This window comes from Falco biarmicus, chromosome 5 (assembly GCF_023638135.1).
Source record: "Falco biarmicus isolate bFalBia1 chromosome 5, bFalBia1.pri, whole genome shotgun sequence".
In the NCBI taxonomy this organism is placed as follows: domain Eukaryota; kingdom Metazoa; phylum Chordata; class Aves; order Falconiformes; family Falconidae; genus Falco; species Falco biarmicus.
Genome location: NC_079292.1, coordinates 86,286,849 through 86,306,856, shown reverse-complemented (window position 1 = coordinate 86,306,856; position 20,008 = coordinate 86,286,849). Strand labels below are relative to the sequence as shown.

The following is a 20,008-nucleotide window of genomic DNA, read 5'->3' as shown; positions in this document are numbered from 1 at the left end:
CACTGGACAAACTTGGCACAGAGGAAAATTGGGACTGATGGGCAAGGAGATGGGGAAAAATTAAGAGGGAACACTGAGATTTATCCAAGTTATTTGAAATCTTTACCAAAGAGCTTGGGGACATGCAGGACTGAAAAGAAGAATTTGACGAGTTTGTGTTGGAAGTGAGGGCAGAGAAACAGGCTAGAGGGGATCCAAAGGGAATGGGCCAGGTTTGGGAACCAGGGACTCTCTCAACTTTCTGCACACGGGGACGGAAAGCCTGTGATGAAGCTGGAGACCCAGGAGTTTGAGCAGTCTTTGTTGTTCGGATACACCTGTGAAACCTGCTGGTACATCCTCTCATGCTGAGTTCCCACAACTCACTACTGACTGGTTTCTCTGCCATGCTCCAGCAATACCATGGTGTCACAGCCAAGGCCTGCAACTTGTTTAACTGGGCCACATAGTTGATTTTGGGGTAGGAAGAAGGAAAAGACTTTATAAGAGAGGCACTGCACTAAGCACTATATTAAAGAAGTTGTAATGTTAAAGAAAATAATCACTGCAAACATCACAATCAAGATTGCCTATGCACTTTCAACTCAGCCCCGTCTCTGTGTGTGGTACAATCTAATCTACATTAAATGATTATACGGATTATTACCTTGCTCCACAAGACCTCTGCCACACAGCGAACACAAGCAAGTCATGAAGTCCCTACCCCAAAGAGCTTCCAGTCTCAGGAAAACCAGCCAAGGGGGTGTGAAGGGAGCCACCCCGGGGAGGGACCACAGGTGAGAACGAGCTTAAATAGAGCAGCAACATTTACAGCTAGATTTTTTTTCCCCCACAATTCAGAGTAATATTAAGAAAAGAGATAAAACTAATCAAAGCAAAAACCAAGTCAGTCTCACACACTCCTACTGTCCATCTGTCTCATTAATCTGAGCAGGTTGATGAGGACCAGTTGCCGCAGACCGCTCAGGACCAGAGGAAGGTAAAGAGCTGGGGCATTCGCAGTGGCTGTCTCTGGGGTTGGGGGGTAACATGGATCAAGGGGTGAGGGGGGTCCTGGGAGAAGCAGCACACAAGGCAAGGCAACAGGGAAGGTTTCAATGCTGGAAGATAAAGCTGTGGATCAGAACAACGGTGCTTTTACGGGTAAAGCACTGGATTCCCCCAGCTGAATCCCCCCTGCCCTAGAGGAGGGGGGCAGGTGCAAGGTAATGCCTCTTTATCGATCCGGGGTGAGCCGTTATACTGAACAGATGGCATCAGTAAAGCCGTATCGCCATAGTGCCTTCCAAGCGTCCTAGAGCTGATGTGAGCACCTTGCCGGCCACAATCCTTCAGGAATTGCCTACAAACAATCTGCATTTAAAACAGAAGCTAAAATGCCTGCAGCTCTTTGCAACTCTCTAGCCCCGCTGCGAGCAGCCATCCTCACCGGCCATCCACACCCGGCCCACGACTCCCACAGCCCTCGCTAGACAGAACAAGCATCACGGTCTGTGCTTTTCCCTCCAGTTTTAATCACAGGAGTGTGGGTGTGTTGGACTCTTTCCAAGCTCACAACTAAAAAGCCTCTGCTGGGAATGGGTGGGAGGGCTTCCCCTCTTCCTTGACTGCTCCAGGCACAGTTAGCAAATGCATTTCCCTGGAGGTGAGCAGTATGGGACAGATGACAGAAGAAGTTCAACCGTGCGCATAGAATATAAATATGGTAAATGTAGTTTGTGTCACACCATTTTGGAGCTCAGAAGGGGACAAGGGGGCTGTAAAACCCTTCATGGGTCATTCGGTCCATAGCCTGGCAGCTATATCCTCCACCACACCAAGGACACCTGCAAATGTGTCACCTGTAGGGACTAGGCAGTGACTCATCACACTCATCTAGTACCATCCACCAGCCTGCCTCAGGGTAGTCACAGCCTTGGTTAAAGGTGTTGGGGCTCATTAGTCCCCGTCAAGTCCTGTGTGAGCACTTCCAGCATCCCCAGCCGGGCTAAAGCTGCTACTCTCACACCTTGCGGGTACGAGTGCTCTCTACAGCACTTCTCCCTTCTACCTCTCTCGTCCCTGGAGAGATTACCTTGGATAGCTGTGATCAGGAGAGGCCATCCAGGGCAGCCAGTGTCCCAAGGCTCCCTTGTTAAGGTAACTGATTTCTTAAAAATAAATAAAAAGACTCTGCTCTCCGCAGCATCTCCTCTTCTTCTTGCCCACCTACAAGTAAGTTAGCCCATGGCCACCCTGACCAGTGGGTGCATAAAGGGGAAGAGCCCTTTCCCCTCTCTCTGCTGGGGCTGCAGTGCTGCTCCTGAAACTCTTGCAACCCTGGGAAGGGAGCCCCCAGCCCCACCGCTGAGGTTCCCACGCCCTGGGAGCCCCGCTTGCCGTGCCAGGGTGGCTGGTGGGCACAGCCCAGCCCTGAGGCCCACCAGCATCATTAGTACCCACAGAGCCCACCCAGGGACCACCGTCCGAGCAGAACTGGGCTCAGAGGCCTGACCCCAGAGCTCAGGGGACGCCGTGGCTGGGTGACGGTGGCTGTGGTCCCGCTCTGGTCCCGGTGGATGCGCCACGCTGTGCCTGCAGGCAGCGCTCCCGGGACAGGGACACTTCCCCAGCATCGCTCTCCTTCCCGCCTCCCTCCCCCGTTACCCAGCACTTTTTAATCTCAGTTTTAAGGGAATTTATTTTCAGATTTTTTTTTCAGTTCTCTGCCTTTTAAAAATCATCTCTACTTTGATTTTTTTTTTTAAACTAACAACTTTTCAAGCGTCATTTTTTTATCCCAAGCCGCACGCTCATTGTCTCCCGAAGGGCTCTGCCTGTTTGCCTTCACCGGAGCGCGGGCAGCTCCCCCCGCTCCCCCCCGACCGGCACCCCGGGGCCCAGCCCTCGGCCCGGGTTCGGGGTTCCCATCTCCCCCCTCCTCCCGCCGGGCAGAACCAGGTCAGCCCCTCCGCAAAGCACCCCCTTGCTGCGGGCCCCGGCTCCAGAACGAGCCCAGACCCCTCTGCAGGGCCCTTTGGGAAGGGGCGGGATGGGGCGCGAAGCCGCCGGCCCTGCCGCCCCCCTCCCCAGGACACGGCGGGGTACCGGCCGCTGCCGCCGGCGGGGCAGGGGCGGGGGCGGGGGCGGGCGGGGGGAGGTGCCCAGCCCCGCCCACCTCCGCCCCGCCCTGCCCCGCCCCGCCCCGCGGCTCCGCGCCGGGAGAGCGGCCGGAGGGAGCGGGCCGGCCCGGGAGGCGGCGGGACCGGGGCCGGGACCGGGGCCGGGACCGGGACTGAGCCCTGCTCGGCGGTGGTGCCACCGGGGGTAAGTCCAGATTGCTGCCCCCCCGCTCCCCTCCTGCCCGGTGCCGGCGGACCCCTGCCCCATAGCCCCCGCTCCCGGTTTCCCCCGCCTCCCTCGCCCCCCGGGGCACGGCGGGCAGCCGCAGGGGCGCCGCTGCCCCTGGGGGGCGGGTGCGGAGCAGCACCGGCAGCCGGAGCCGGACCCAGAACCGCGGCGGCGCCTGGCCCCAGCGCTGGGAGCCCGTACCCCTGCCCTGCACCCTGCGCCGCGCGCCCGGACCCCCCCATCCGCACCGGGACCTGCACCCGGACCCCTCCGAGGCTGAGGCCACCGGGAGGAGCATCCTCCCCTTTCCCCTCTGTCAGCTCGTCCCCACGGCAGCGACCCTCGCCCCCGCCGCAGCTCGCTGCCAGGGTGGTGGGTGTCCTGGTACCCCCGTGTCCCGCCAGCCCCGCCCGCGGGTACCGCGGTACCCCGGCACATCAGCATCCTGGTACCCGGCGCATCAGCATCCCGGTACCCCGGTACCCGCCTGGCTGGCAGCGCCCTGGCCGTGGGCAGAGTGAGCAGGGCCGGGGTGTGTGGGGCAGCCCAAGGCAGGGGGAGCCTGGCAGGGCTGGGGGGGGAGCTGGGAGGGATGCTGGGGGGGAAGATCGACCTCTGGGCGAAAGTGGAAAATACTGCTTTAGGCTGTAAGGGGTGGCAGAAGGGGCAGGAAACCTGCTGGCAAACTGTGTAACGTGGTGCCTTAGGCCATTTGGTGGTATCGTGCGTGATGTTTTGTTCATTCCCTGCCCTGGCTTTGCTGATCAACTAGGCAGCTGCTTAACGTAGGCTTTCTCAAAAAAAAAAAAAAAAAAAAAAAAAAAGAGGAACTAGCATACTAGCTTTTCATGGCCCCAGCCAATACAGGTTTCCCAGAGTAGGAGCTCTGTCGGTGCAAGGGATGCTGCTAAATGAGTCTTGTGTTTGGGTGGCTGCAGCGGAACTGTTTGATGAGCAAACAGTCCCGGACTCGGCAGCAGCACTCACGCTATGGGAAATCCTGCAGTCCAGTGGAAGGCTTCACTCCTGTGTCAGGGGCTGGCAGAAGAAAGACAGAGAAGGAGAGACAAGCACAGATGTTTCCAAACACAACACAAGCCATAAGAGATTGTTTCACCCCTGTCCTGGGGGATCTGTGTTCATGGGACAGAGGGAAGTTCAGTTTCTACCTCATTCAGCCCTTGCCCTCTCCCAGCTACAAGGCAGCAGGGGTGAGTGACACCAGTTTCAAGGATAAATATATGCCAAGGGGCTGGAGCAATTTATACCCATTGTAACAGCTTCTCTTCTAGGAGCGTGTGCATCACAGATGCTGCTGTTCAAGGGGTGAGGTGGAGCAGAGTAATATTTATATCATTGGCATTGCAACGTTTTGTCCTTGCCTTTCGTAACTGTCACACTGATGATGAGTTCAGCGACAGGAGCACTAGCAAGAAAAAAAAATAAAACCAGATACAGGCAATTAAATGTCACAGAACAACCCTGGGACAGCAGCCTTCCTATTCCTGGAAAAAAATCATCCTCCTTCTAAATCAAGACAGGATAGGTTCCTGGGCACAATCACGAATCCATTGTAAGGAAAAGAAATGCAGAGTACCCCGCAAGCATCACTCCATTATTTCATCCCAAATGACAAGTTGATTTGCTCTTCAGCACAGGAAGCACATCTTCTGGCCAGGCATGGAAAACAGAGCACAGTATGGATGAGCTGGGGGCAGCGGGGACAGCCAAGCTTTGGCAAGGCCGGCAGGGCTGAAGCAGAGCGTTATGTTAACAGGCGGCCTGGGACAGACACAGGTTGCAGAAGAAGAGTCATTCCCTAGGTGGGTGCTTACTGCCAGGCGGCCAGGATGCAAAAGGCTACTCGAGCATTGCAGGTGCGGTCTGTGTGCCGGGCTGCCAAGCACTCGAGTGCATGAAGTTAGTGAAGACGTTTTTTAACGAGGGAGGAGGGAGGGTACTTCCCAGAAGAAAAGATTCCTAGGTCCAAGCTTCTGGCCAAGCCCTAGTTTGGGTAACTGTGTTGGGTCTTCCTCAGCACTACAAATTGCTGTCTTGCAGGCTGCTCTCCTGCCTGGCTGACTTGTGCTGTGGTATGATGACTTCGGTGCATCTTTCAACCATTGCTGCTTTCCGCGCAGCTGCGTTGGTTGGTAAGATGCACCTGTCGGATGCACACAGGAGGTGGGATTTTGCATTCTTCTCTTGGCTTAGATTCGGTGAAAAACAAAACAGGCCAAGCAGGACTTTAAGTAAAGTTCTGCCTAGGTATGAGTGGAAAAAAAGACCTCTATAAATGGCTTGAAGTAGTGTTTGTGAAGTATGAAAATCATACGCTATCCACCACAAGCAGTTCTCCACAATGACTGTGGAGCTCCAGTTTTCAGCCAGCTCTTTCTTTCTCTTTGCAGCAGTGTCCCCATGGCCCTCTTCACAGGAACCAGCAGTCATCCTAACACCACTGACCCTCTTCCCTGTGGGGGAGACAACACTACAGAGCCTGACCTGCCACACTCACACGCTTACTACGCCCTCTGCTACTGCATCTTGATCCTGGCCATCATCTTTGGGAACGTGCTGGTCTGCTTAGCCGTGCTGAGGGAACGCACCTTGCAAACCACAACAAACTACCTTGTGGTGAGCCTGGCGGTGGCGGACTTGCTGGTGGCTACTTTGGTGATGCCATGGGTGGTGTACCTGGAGGTGAGTACATCTTAGGAAGGATCAGCAGAATTTAACCACAGCACGAGTGCACCAGCGTTAGCACACGCTCTCAGGGTGGGCCAGCTCTGCTACAGGTGAAGTCCATTCATGTTTTAACCCCCCAGCCAGCTCTGGGGCAGTTGTGGGGTGGGTAGCAGCCCCATGTCACACAGGTGGCCCTTGCAGGCTGGACAAATGCACCACAGTCCCACCCGTCAGTAGATGCGCTGAGCCTTGCTCTTGCTGGCAGAGCGCAGCCCCTCTGAGCTTGAAAGCGGGTGGGCTACAGCCAGTAATGTAGATCGTGGGTTCTGATGTGCTAATGCCGCTTTCATCTGAGCATCCCTGAAGCTGACTCCATCAGCCAGAAGGGTTGCCATGATGATTCAGGAGCGGTGGGGAGGCAATAGGGTGGAAATACCTTGTTAGAGCCCAGATCAAGCCGTATTCCCGCTGGCCAGAAAACAAGTCAAATCCTCATCTCCTGCGGAGTTTAAGAGCCTTGATGTCCATGATGTTAAGTCACCTCCAAGCAATTCTCCAAGCAGGCTGACAAAGGGATGAAGCCGAAGAACACGCTCCGAAGTCTCTTTAAGTCATGTGAGCATTTTCACAGTAACTTCAAATGACTCATCAAGCCCTGGGGTGTCTTATACTCTATTTCCCTGATCTTTGCACGTTGGCCGGCGTAAAAATGTAGCGGCACAACCATGTGTAGTATGGACAACACCATCAGATAAAGCAAAGGTTTCCGCCACTGCAGGGCAGCAAAGATGGAAACTAAATCCGCCCCTGCCGCCCCATGGCAAACCCCTGAATTACTGAAGCCACTTCTGGTATAAATATTGTTACTGAAGCAAATACATGAAGGTATGCTACAGCTGACATTTTTATCTGTTCTGTTCAGCATTTTTACACTAATTCACAAAAATTTGTAGGTTTAGAATTAGGGTGAGCATCTATCAGCGGTAAGCTTTCAGCTGAGCCCTAGTACCGTGTTCTCATGTGAACAGAGACAGAATAAGCCTCTGAGCCATAATCTTGCAGAAGCCTCATGCTCTTTCTGCAAGGGCCGAGCGGGGATCAGGCTGAAGGGTAGGGTAAATATTCTGGTGGCAGCTGCCCACCTTTGGCTGACCTCTTTCCTGCAAAACAGAGGAGAAGCAGAGCAGGCTTTTAACTCGTGCAGATGGACTGCGCAGCATGTGGACAGAAAGTAGGACAAGGCAGGACACCACCGGCAAATGCCAGACCGACTCTGGGGGTATGAGGAGGTTCGATCGAGTAGCAGGGGACTGGCAGTGGTCTGCAGCCCTCCTCTGCCACTGGAGTATGTTGAGTAGGCAACACAGCTCTAGGCTTTGGCACCCAGCCTGGGCATTTCCCTTGTGTTAATCCAGGCCATTCTCCCAAACTGTGTCCACTGCTGTCTCAGCAAGGCTACAATTAAGAGAAATTGAGGGTTTGCTCAGTGTATAAGCACTATTAATAAGGGCACTGATGGTTAATTATTTTTATATAGCATCGCTGTGGAGTGAAGGAACAAAGAGAGCACCACGATAACCGCATGTGTGATTACGTTCCTAATTAAGTCAGTAGCAACAGTGAAACCACTCCTTGCAGAGCGGTCCTGGAGCTGGCCTGCTGGATGCCTGCAGCACAGTTGGGTTACACTGAATGATTAAAAAGCAAGGAATAAGTCGGGGCGGGGTGTGGTGGAGCCATCCCAGCCAGCCAGGATTAGACTCTGCAGTTTGATTGCAACTGAAAATTATTATTAAAACCCAAATGTTGAGATTGGAATAGTTCACCTCAAGTGTATTCCAGTCTTTAATGAAATCACAATATGCTTTGCATCAGAAAAGACCTAAAGCTCACTCTTACCATGGGCAGGGTGGGACTGAGGCACATCTGGGAAGCAGCTTCTGTCCCCATGGCAGTATTGTGGTCAGATCTGTTGTCTAGCTGTGTTTGCAGACCCATTCAAGATTGGTTTCCAGCTGTGGAGCTTGAGTAATGAAATCTTGGGTAAATCAAAGTAGCTGATCCAAGAGGCACATGAACAACAGGGAGAAGAACCCACATACATCCCAAACCCGAACTACCACTTCCAGCAGTACCTCCTAGAGATCTAGGCTGCAGGACTCCAGCAAGACTAAGATTTAAAAAAAAACCTCCAAAAAGCCCTGAAGTCGTTTAGATATTTGCTGCTGTTTATGGATCAGCACTGCTACCAATGAAGCAGAAATGGCATCATGCTTCAGTACACTATAGCCCTGGAAATTGTGAAGAAGTCATTCAGTCCCCAAACCTGTGTACAATAGCTATTCATCTACTGAACGTTTGCCAAACCAGACATCTGAGACCTATTTATTGAGAAGCTAAAGGTGGATGAATACCTCAGATTTAAATATCACTTGTGAACTTTGTGCTTTACACTCAATTTTTAGAGCCATCTGTGGCCTGGACCTTCTCCATGAAATTTTTCATTTTATCAGTCCTGCAGACCAGAACTGTCTCTTTCTGAGAAGCCTTTGGGGAAGGCTGTGACAGAGCAACAACAGGAACATTTTATAACCTCAGAATCCTCCTCTCCACCTAACGAAGCTTCTGGCATAAAAATGCTATTCAGCACTGTGTCTAGCAATCTTCAGGGGTCAACAGATATGTCTAATATATCCGTACTGCTACCCCAGTTCTTTACTGACCTCTGATGCTGTGCCTGGTGTGACTACGGAGGCTCACCAAGGTTTCTAAGATAGTGGCATTAGGGTGCCCTGCCCACTAAAGCTTGATGGCATTGAATCCCATTGTGCCTTATAGTAATTGCATAAACGGAGGACGACGTGGAGCAGCATGGCCTCCTCCTTAGTCTTCTCACAACATCCAGTTCTACCTCCAATGGGAAAAAAGCATCAGAAGATGATTGTCACTGAGGTCCAACCTGCAGCTCTCTTCAGAGCGAGTGAGAGTAAGGCTGTCTCCTCCTCCGTGGCTCCCACACTGGAGTAGCGAGACCTACAACAGCTCTTTGAGCTCGAGGAGCTCGCCAGGCCACCATCAAAAGCAGGGCAGACAACCGAGTTACTGCAGCTCGGCAGTTTACCACTTGTCAGCGGGTCTGACTGCACGCGTGCTCTTGGTTATTCCTGCCATGCAAAAATATAAGCAGCCATTTCACAGCTGCAGGGAGTTAACAGCACCCCCAAGAAGAACCCTTTCTTAAACAGAGCACTTGAGTGAGCACGCTTAGATACACCGCTGCCTGACATCACCTCGTGTAACTTTGCGTTCGTACTTTCAAATCCATCTACTGCTCAATATGTCATCATCATACATATCTGACTTTCAGAGAGTCTTTTTATTTTTAAGGATTCAAGAGAGTGGTGGATTTGCATAAGCTTATGAATGCACAATGATTTTCATTTTTTTTTAAACTGGAAGGCTTCCTATAGGGTTGGAACGTTCAAATAATAATACATTTTGTGGCTAAAGCAGACTGGACTGGTCATCAAGAAAGATGAGGTGAGAGCCCGACCTGAACAGTCTATAAGGAGCTTTAGCACTGTCTTTGCCAGAGCTGGGATTTTATCCTGGACTCTATTCCCACTTCTGCTGCACACAAACTGAGTGGTAATGAGAGATTCTGTCAGCTTACCTCTATGTGGTTTGCTCTCATCAGCTGTAAGAAAATAATATTTGACCATCCACCTCACTCAGGCAGTTGTGAGGGTTCATTCAATTAATACCTGTGATGTGCTTTGAGATTCCTGGACAAAAGGCACCAGCGGGATGAAGAACAGGTACCCTGCCAGCACACTCGCACGTTCTAGCTGCTGTAGCAAAGATGAGCGGAACAGAGTAATGAAAGGAAGAGCAGAAATAGAATTAAAAAAAAATTATGAACGAGGCCTGTAATAAAAAGGCTCTTCATTGTTAAATTTGGGAATAGATTCTGGGTTTGCATACCCCACAGGTAAATATTAACTACTTCACCGACTTCAGCAAAGCTACACCCCATTTTGGAATTTGTGGCTGGTGGAAGCGAGGATGGGTTTTAAGCCCAAACGTTTTGATATGTCAAGTATCATCTTCATACAAGCTACAGCTTAGTATGCAGGTGGTGTGATCTGAACGCATCATCCTGAAAGGGTTCACTTCAGAGCCATTCCCACCAGCACCTTCTTCAGATTTAATGGTACACATTCTTGGGTTTAGCATTTGAATGTGCTCAGGACCTTGGAAACTCCCTCAGTTAAAAGCCTGCACATCTGCTGGGCTAGCAGCAGCTGGCTTGCACCGAACACCTGGCACTGGCTCCTGGTGAAATATTCTTCAGACTCCGCAGATCACAGAGACACTGCATTGCATTTTGCCTCCGACTACAGAAAGACCCCTTACTGGCTCCCACTGCAAAGGCTTCCAGCATTTATGATTTTTTTATATATTTTGAGGTGGTCAAGCAGATCTCAAAATCTGCAACTAAAGCAAAAACGGCGTGGGGTTTCTTTGAAAACTGAACCTACCTATTAAGGTCCCCAATTTCAGAGGGACAGCCTTCAGTTTGCACATCTTGTAGCCCACCTAATCGTGCAGAAAAGCTCTAAGGGTTTCGTTTGTTTCTTTTTTTTTTTTTTCTTTTTTTTTTACTTTGCTTGCTTTTTTTTAAAAAGAAAACAAAGGAGCCCCACAAGTATTAGAGAACTGAAGATGAAAGCACAGTTCCCCACTGCATTTTGCAAGCCAGCTCCCATTTCTCTCCCCTGCATTCATTCAGAGGAGGTCTCATGGAAGGCTACCTCATCCAGTACCTGACTTCTGGCACGCAGCAGCTGGGTCCAGCAGAGGACACCCCAAAGACCCCGTGAGTTTCTGTGCCCATGTGCGGGAATGCTGGCACAATCAAAACCATTTCAGTTTCTCGGGATTATTTCTTATACAACTCTGAAAACAACTCGTACGAAATGAATTCTGTGTTTATACAAGCGCTTCTGTCTGCAGGGAGCTGCGTCCTGGAGCTGCGTCCTTCCTAGGCACTGACACTTGCTGCAGGGTTGACCCACTGCCTTAGGAGCCAAGCTCAGTTGTGGCACCCTCTCCAGCCTGGTCTGGGATGGGTATTGTTGAGTAGGTCATGAAAACCTCCAAGGATGGAGCCTGGCCAGACTCACCAAGCAGCCAGCTCCACTGCCTTACCGTCCTCATGGTCAGAAAGTTTACCTCCATAACCGGTTTGCGCTTTTCTTCTTTCAACTTACGACTGGTGCCTCTTGTCCTTCCACCCTGCACTGCTGTGAAAAACTTGGCTCCGTCTGCTTAGCAACCTGGCTCCAACTTTCTTAATAACCTCCCAGTAGGCACTAGGGGACTGCAGTTAGTGCCCCCACACCCCCCAAAGCCACCTCTTCTCTTCTCCAGGCTGAGCAAGCCCAGTTCCCTTAGCTGCTCCTCACTGGACAAGTGCTCCAGTCCCAGGGACTGTCTCGGTGGCCCTCCGCTGGACTCACTCCTGTTTATCGATGTTTTTTCTGTACTGGGGCCCCAAAACCAGATGCGGTACTCCAGATGAGGTCTAAATGTAAGCAGAAAGATCTGGATCTAGCACCAGTTCCTCTTTCTCTCTTACCACCGCTTCTGCACCCAGTGCAGCTTTAGATTCCTTTGCTGTACTCATCCAGCAGGCTGATCTGTGGGAGGATGGGCTGCCTCTGTGTTGGAGCACTCGGAGTCAGGCTATCATCCCAGCCCCGACGACAGCAGTGCCACACGGTGCTTGGAGCATATGTTGTCATCCAAAAAGGTCATTGTCAAGAACTTGACAGCTGGGCCAAAAAATGCATTTCCCCATCACCAAGATCAGCCACAGCTAAGCTTTCATGCTTACATGCTTCAGATTAAAATTTCAAACCAACCAGAACAAAAGCTGGACATGGTAGCAAACCAAACCCCTTTATCCAAGTAGCCTGTGAGTTCTCGCTCAGATCTAATAATCAAAATATGTAACTGAGATCAGAATCCAACTAAGGTTTTAGAGAAGCCTGGGCTCTCAGGTCTGTTTCATACATAAATGCATAAAATTTGCAGCACTTTCCCAGCTCAATGCCTGCAAGAGAACTCCAGCAGCTAAGCTGAGAAACACTTTTCAGCCCTTAGGTTTAATCAGATGATCCTTAATCAAAGGATAGATACAGTGATATCAAATTTAAATCAATCTATCGTGCTAGGGCTCAAGGGAAAGGATAGCTGCTACCTATTTCTTCACCCTGCCTCCCTCTGTGAGAGTAACCAAAGGACTGAAATCAAGGTGTGGCTCCTTCTCCATGACCTTCCGCTGTGTTATCTTGCCACACAACATAGGCGCCTCAGTTCTCCTCTGCACATCACAGCAGACATGAAAGCACGTAGCTGTTGAGACCCTTGGAGGAGAGCACCTCTGTATACGTAAGGCGTCAGGACTCGATGCAGAACCAGGCTGACAGTTTTGTGGTTGCTGGTGCAGGTGACGGGAGGAGTCTGGACTTTCAGCCGCATCTGTTGCGACATCTTCGTCACCATGGATGTAATGATGTGCACAGCCAGCATTTTAAACCTCTGCGCTATCAGCATTGACAGGTGAGAGCCAACAGCATCCAAGGGGATAGATAGTCTGGAGATGGGGGTCGGCTCTGTGCCCCAGTGTGGCTAGGGCAGGAAAGTGGGGTTTGCACAGGCAGCATTGCTGTCTTCAGGGACACAAACCTCCCTGCCAGTCTGTCGCTGCCACAGCTGCTGTGAATAGGCTCTGCCCACCATGTGCTAGGAGGTGCCTGCACTTGAGGGCAGAGAGGCACAAGCAGCGAAACATCACCAGTAGGCACTCGGCCACATCCTCATGCTTTTTGAAGGCAGGGACCAGCATTGGCCATCTAATTCCCATTGAGTGTCAAAGAGGGTTTTTTCTGGAGACCTCACTCATGAAGTTTTAACAAACACAATCCTGCCATAAGCATAGGGAGGGGTGAAGGTTATCGCTATCTAATCTTCAGCCTTGCCCTGTTTTTCCGCATCTTAAACCAGCCTATTTTAAGCAACGCTGAGGGCTGGGAGCCAAGACCTCAGCACACGTGGTGCTGTTAGGACCAAGGGGTGGGGGAAGGAAAAAAGCACTGCATGCTGTACCTTTGTTAGATGTGGTAATCATATGAAGCAGCTCTCAATGCTGGCTTGGCCTGGTGTTCCTCCATGGGACTCTTTATCCCCATTTCATTTTGGCTCTGCCCTGCAAGGAGCAGCCCCCAGGTTATCCTGAAGACAAGACTGCTGTGGCTTTCAAATCTGAGCCTTGCCGAGCTGCATCCCCTGGGGCATCCCGGCAGCCGAAGGCCCTGGGCACCCACCATGGGCAATCCTCTGGCTGTCGGCAAGGCCGACACCAGAGCGGGTGGATGAGGCACAGGGTGTAGCCGGCTGTGGTTGCTCCAGGGACTGCTCTTTCCCAGCAGGGCACATATAACCTTCGGGGATCAGGGGATAGGGGGGGGTCCTGGGGCTTCTAGATCCAGCAGGTATCCCAAACCTAGTAGCTTCACAGTGCTGGCAGGTCTGCCAAGCATTTCCCTGCAGTGCTGCCAACTAACTCTGATTTCCTCTGTTCCTCCTTGCAACACCCCACTTACCATTTCTACAAATTGCTGATGCCATCATCTGATCTTCTCTCCTTTCCTCTTCCATTTCTTCACCACGTTCACCATCGTGTCCCCTACATTGCTTTCATTTCTCCTTTTAAAACCTGGTCCTTTTCCTCCCTCCATTCTTACCTCTCCTCTTTCTGGAGCTGGTTTGGTCTGCAGATACACTGCAGTGGTGAAACCAGTTCAGTACCAGTACAGCACTGGGCAGAGCTCCTGCAGGAGGGTTTCTCTCATGATCGTGATAGTCTGGATGCTGGCGTTCGCAGTGTCGTGCCCTCTCCTCTTCGGCTTCAATACTACAGGTAGGTGACGTCCCGAACAATAGCACGCAGGGAGGGATGGGACATGGAGCTGCCCTGTGTATGGCCAGGTCATTTAATGTGGGTCCTGCAGACTTTCCTAGTTACAGGAAATTTTAGGGAACTGTAAGGTGCACTGTGAAGGGTGAGAAAGATCTCCAGCACTGGAGAGCAGATGTGCTTTTGTCTATAAACTTGCAATTTGCTCAGGCAGACACTGACATGGTGTCCAGGTCTACAGATCCCCCCCCAGACAATCACTCTGGGCACACAAAGCAAATCTCCAGAGGTGCAGCATGTCCAACACCCCCACCCCACCCCCACCTTACTGCATCTTGCTGGTATCAACAGGTCCAGCTTTAAATCTGATTCAGGACACATTCTAAACAGCAAGGACTGCATATTGGCACTGCTTGTGAGAAACCTCCTTCCCATCCAACTGGCTGGCTGCTTCCTCACCTAATCCCTTGAGGAGAGCCAACAATCTGGCCTTCTCCTTGGAAGCAGGTTGGTCTTTCTCCTTGCCCTCACCTAGGGCAGCCCATTCTCCCTGGAGGCAGAGGGGCAGGGGAGCCTTCCTCCCCCCTGAGCCACAGGCAGAAGTCCCCTGCTCCCCGTCCATCCTCTGTGTGGTGCTTGAAGTGGGAAGGAGACGGGGTGGGAAGTGCTGCTGTCCCCCGCTGCCTGGTCCAGACTGACGGGGTGAAGGCATGCCTCTGCATCCAGGCAGCGCAGAGGCTGTCAGAGGAATAGGAGAGAGGGTGAAAGGAGAAAGGATGGGACTAGACTTGAGAGAAGAGGGCGGAGCTGTTGGCCAGAAGAGCAGGCAGATGCCTACGGGGTCATGCTAGATGGCCCTAGGTAGAGTCCATTTTAAGCATCCCTTAGGTGAGTGGGTAGGTCACAGAACAATTTGCAACCACAGAGACAGGAGATCCCTGCACCCCTCAGACTGCCTTTGTCCCCCCTCCGCCTTGCGACATGCTTTGCCAACGCACCAGCGCCTCCTTGTACTAAGCTCAGCCGCTCCTCTCTCTCTCTTCTCCTCCCCAGGGGATCCCAGTGTCTGTTCCATATCCAACCCTAGTTTCATCATCTACTCCTCTTTGGTGTCCTTCTACCTCCCCTTCCTGGTAACCCTGCTGCTCTATGTCCGGATTTACCTCGTGCTAAGACAAAGACAAAAGAAGCGAACGCTCACCTGGCAGGGCAGCCACAGCGCCAGCACCAAACCGTGTTATGCACACAAAGTAAGATCCACATCAATGCAGTAGGAGCTGTCAAAAAGGACAGGGCATGCATCATCTCTCCTCTGCAAAGGGCCAAAGCACAGAACGGAAAGCACAGAGAAGGGACATGGCATGTTTTCATCCCATCCCTCACTCATACACCATGATACTTGAGATGCAGAAGCTCCAGTTAAATCCTTTCCATCCCTCTAGAAAGAGGATGCTCCCTGTGTATCTCTGCCCTCTAGAACCGAGCAACTAGAAAAGAGCACAGCCTACTTCAATATTTCTTCAGATCTGGGCTTTCTCAGCCATGCAGAAGTCTGGCTAATTTCCTCATTTATTGATTTTTGCTTTATGAAGCCTCGTTCTCAGGGCTTCGCAGGCTTTAATGTAGATTATTAAAAAAAAAAACCAAAACAACAAAACCAAAACAACACAACTCTTCATCTGACAGACTTAGGAAGCCAAAATGCTCACGGTGCATGGAGCATTTGTTCCACTGACCTTTCTAGATGAAATATCTGCAACCACGGGAACCAGCAGGATGGTTTGAAAGGGATCACCTGGTCATGCATACCTGCTTGTGTTACCCATTTTCTCACAGTGAAGCTACATTAAAAAAGGGTGGGGATGTTGAGGGGAGCAGGGCCAACTGAAAAATACAAGTGAAAGTTTAGCAGAGCGAGTGTGTCAGCTCTTCTTGTTCTCATGCTTCTCCTTGGTGGGATGGAGAGTTGTCTGGTGCTGGTTCACCCCTCTGCTAAGCCAAGGTCAGTCCAGAGGATGAGGTGCAAGCCTAAGCAGCCGGTGGGGCTAAGGATGACTCCTACAACTCTCCTCATCATCCTTTGACCCAGGGAATGGTTTGGATGGTTCCCAGTTCTCTGTGGCATCCTCTTTTGCAGGAACACCCGGAGAGAAAAGCTTTGCCAAACAGATGCCAAGGCACCTTTTCCCCCTGTCTCCCACTCAAATGCTCAGGCCAGGAGATGTCTCCTAAAAGGAAGTTGCTGACTGTCTTCAGCCTGCAGCGGTACCGCAGCTTCTGCCATGAGGCATCCCTCACCAAGCCACCGGGGACTACACAACACAGCAGGCTGGAAGAGAGGAGAAAGAGTCTGAAGCCAGGACTGGAGGTACGGAGGCTCAGCAATGGCAAAACCATCAGCTCTTTGAAGCTAGCGCACCAGCAGCCCCGGCTGATCCAGCTTCGGGAGAGGAAGGCTACACAGATGCTAGCTATTGTCCTGGGTGAGTGAGAGCCACGCTGTGCAGCGGGGTGCAAGGGGTGATGGTTTGGGGCTTGCAAGAGAAAGGAATCTCCTAATACAGTATTGAGATTAAAAAAATGCAAGCCAAGCCTAGACTTCAGCTGCTCCACAAAGTCACAAAGAAAGAGAAACAACAGTGGGACACTTGGGGATCTAGGGTAATGCTCTCAAATTTTGAGAGCCAAGTATATTAGCATTTTATTTATGTTTTGTTCCTCTTTTGTTTTATATCAGTGGCCAACAAGCCCTGCTAGAGGGAGGAACAGCCAGCACCTTTGCTTTCCCTTTACCTTTCTATTATTATTACTATTACTACTACTACTATCATCATCATCATCATCATTATTATATTATAATTATTTTCATTATTATTAAGCTGGAACTTTAGATGGAATCCTAAGTTTCTATACACGTAGCAGCTCTTAGGTCCAATTACAGAAGGGGAAACTGAGGCAAGGAACAGCAGAGGAACCCCCTCACAGAGCTGGATGGAGAAGCCAGGACAGTGGTGCCCCAGCCACCTGCCACTGTCACCAGACATGCTGCTTCCCCTCATTAACCCAGCAGTAGTAAGAAAATAATGCAGCCCTTGTCTTAATGGATTAAAGCAGCAAAGGCAGCAGCCTTTCCCTCTAAGTTGTGGCCACTTGCTTTTGCCAGTCACCAGGCCACCTCTGAAGCCCCATCCACCCATTCATATAACTGGTCCCGAGGAGCCTGAGCTCTTGCCAAGCCCGGCTGTACCGGGAATACATGATATTTATTCCACGTTTACCAAATGCAGACACGCACATGGAAATAGTGAGAGGATGGAGGGAGAGGGCACAGGTGCAGGCCTTTTCCCAAGCAGTTGCTTCTCTAAAGTCACAGACTGTGTTCTCCCTCTCTCTATACCCAGGAGCATTCATAGTCTGCTGGCTGCCCTTCTTCTTGATTCACATCCTCAACACCCACTGCCCATCCTGCCACGTGCCCCCAGGGCTCTACAGTGCCAGCACCTGGCTTGGCTACGTCAACAGTGCCCTCAACCCCATCATCTACACAACCTTCAACACCGACTTCCGCAAAGCCTTCCTCAAGATCCTCTGCTGCTGAGCGCGGGGCCAGCACCGGGCTGCGCGTCTGTGGTTTGCAGCAGACTCCTGGGCTGGGGACAAGGTGTGGGGCCCTTTCCTGCCTCTGCTTCACGCGCCGTGGTCAGTGACGTGCTCCCCTCGGCCGTGAGCAGTGCTGCTCGGCGTGATGTGGTCATTGCTGATGGCCAGGCACCCTCTGCGCCAGCGTGAAGAGCAGGACGGCAGCCCGCCTGCACGGCTAGCTTCCCACACCAAACCTCAACGCTTCTGCTTGAAAAAGAACAAGTGCTTCCCGCTTCTGGGGAGGGAGGGGAAGAAGACAGAGGCAAACCAGTGAGTCCCTCAGTGTTGGGCACAGCAGTGCTGAGAGGCAGACCTGGGTGTGCAGTGGAAGGTTGGCCACCATGCCACTGGGAGCTGCCAGGCTCACAGAGCACACAGGACCCGGGCGGACAGCATCCTTCATCTCCACCGCCTACGTGCTGGGAATGCATTTCCCCTCCCGTTGCTGGACCCTCAGCCTGCAGAAGGCTCATGTGCAGCATTCCTAATAAGAGGGCAGGCCATGACCTTTTTGAGAAGAATCCTGATCCCTTCAATCAGCAGCCAAGAGCAAAAATTCAGCAAGGAAACTTGGAAACGAAGCACTGAAGGAGAAACAACAGCATCCCTGTTGTCTCCATCAAAAGGTTTGCCCATAAAACTGGGGCAGTCTCAGTGCTCGAGAAAATTGCCCCAGCTGCAAACGAAACCTTCCCTTGTGCCACCAGCTTGTGTTTTATTGCTCCTTGCAAGGCAGAGAGGTGGCTGCCAGCCCTCTGGTAGGTCTGATCACACGAGAAGCGCAACGCTACCGCAGTGTCCCCTCTCTTCCTAACCCAAGGACCAGCGATAGGTTGGCCACTTATTTAACCACCACACACCCTGTCATCTGCTGGGGACGCTAAATAATGAACAAGGCCTAGGACAGCTCCAGTCGTGCCTGTGATAGGTTTGAACCTGTTCGCTCAGCTGGGACAGGTTGCATGCACCCTGTCTCAAAATGTGTTGGTGATCTCTTTGGAACCAGTCTCCATTTGTGCCCCTCTCCTTGTCAGGAGCACTGCTAGATTAAGGGTTTGTCCTGCCTGCTGTGATAACTCCCGTTACAGCCCGTGCCTAGGTGAGAGCTGTTTCAGTACCATCCCAGTAAGAAAGGTGGTGTGCCCCAGGATCAGACCCAGGACTCTCCCTGGCTCCCCTGGCCGACACACCTGCCAGCACACAGGGCATCCGCACATCCCAGCTTCCAGCAGCCAAAGACAGCCCTGCCACGCTCTCCTTCCCCAGCAGTATTTTACAAAGCCACCTCCAGTAGGTCCTGGATGAAAAGGCCAGACAAGCCCTGCCGTACCATGTAAGCTGGCCTCATGTCAGGGCACTCTACTGCTCTTCTCCTTGTACAGACAAACCTGACCTGGAACAGCCTCAACACGTTTCGCTTTCCCTGCTCACCATCCTGGACCAGAGGCTCCAGCTCTCGCTGCAAGACTAGGCTTCGCTGCGCTGTTAGCCCCCCTCATTCGACGGCCTTGGGCATAACTGTGTGTGCTGCCCCTGCCTGTGTCCATGCCACAGCTCCTTCGTCTGGGAAGGGCTTCTTCTCTTTCCTAATATAAAGCCAAACCTCTGGAGCACACAGCAGAGCTCTAGCTTCTTCTGTTTGTCTGGGTTTGGGGAGGAGATGCTTGTGGACAGCATGTGTTGTTTGCCTGGGGAGGTGCCCTCCATCCTGCATTGTAACCGCATTAATCCAATAAAACACAGGTGTAACTGGAAGCTTTGGTACCTTTTGTGGTGAACACAGCCTTTCCATAAGCCTTTTCTCACCTGCAGCCCACTTTAACGCTTTCGCTGTGCAAAATGATCATCCGCCTGGACACACCAGACACACAAAAGGTCTTTATTATTACTTGCATTTTACTTGCAGCTGGGAAAGAAATCAACAGCTGCTGTAAGCACTTCCAGCAGATGAATTCTGAAAATATGGTCAATTAGTTTCCCAGCTACACCAGGCAGGCGTGTGGTAGCATTACTCCATCTGCTCAGCGGTGCTGGGTAGCACGGCAGGTACTCAGCCCACGGGTTATTGGGGTATCAATCGAGTGAATCGACCTGTGGACAGATTGCTGCTCAAATTAATTCCCATTAAGATGCTCCATAACGCAGATCACCGGAGATTCAGTTGCTTTTATATACACAGTTGCCAGAAAGGTGGAAACGGGGAAAAAGACCTTTTAAAGAGTGACTAGGTCCATTTCAAGCCCTAGCCTAGCATGTCTCAGGTGTCACGTTCAGTCTGATCTTACTTGAATTCAAACCTGTTCTTCAAGCAGTGATCCCCAAGGGAATTCAGGATAGAGGTGAGAAACAGGAGGTGCAGAAGAC

General features: G+C 51.6%; 1 protein-coding gene across 1 annotated transcript; it reads left to right on the top strand.

Annotated features, from left to right (window-relative positions):
- Nucleotides 1–3,211: 3,211 nt before the first annotated feature.
- Nucleotides 3,212–19,392, top strand: DRD3 (dopamine receptor D3). Its single transcript, XM_056342101.1, has 7 exons — nucleotides 3,212–3,306; nucleotides 5,742–6,033; nucleotides 12,533–12,645; nucleotides 13,863–14,005; nucleotides 15,056–15,252; nucleotides 16,140–16,485; nucleotides 17,404–19,392. Exons 2-7 carry the CDS (start codon nucleotides 5,752–5,754, stop codon nucleotides 17,598–17,600), a joined length of 1,278 nt encoding a protein of 425 aa, XP_056198076.1. The 5' UTR covers nucleotides 3,212–3,306; nucleotides 5,742–5,751; the 3' UTR covers nucleotides 17,601–19,392.
- Nucleotides 19,393–20,008: the final 616 nt, after the last annotated feature.

Bases quoted from the DNA above. Each gene is read 5' to 3' on its own strand.
- DRD3 (XM_056342101.1), top strand. From the start codon at position 5,752: ATGGCCCTCTTCACAGGAACCAGCAGTCATCCTAACACCACTGACCCT. The intron at 14,006-15,055 runs GTAGGTGACGTC...TCTCCTCCCCAG, and splicing joins CTTCGGCTTCAATACTACAG to GGGATCCCAGTGTCTGTTCC. The intron at 16,486-17,403 runs GTGAGTGAGAGC...CTCTATACCCAG, and splicing joins GATGCTAGCTATTGTCCTGG to GAGCATTCATAGTCTGCTGG.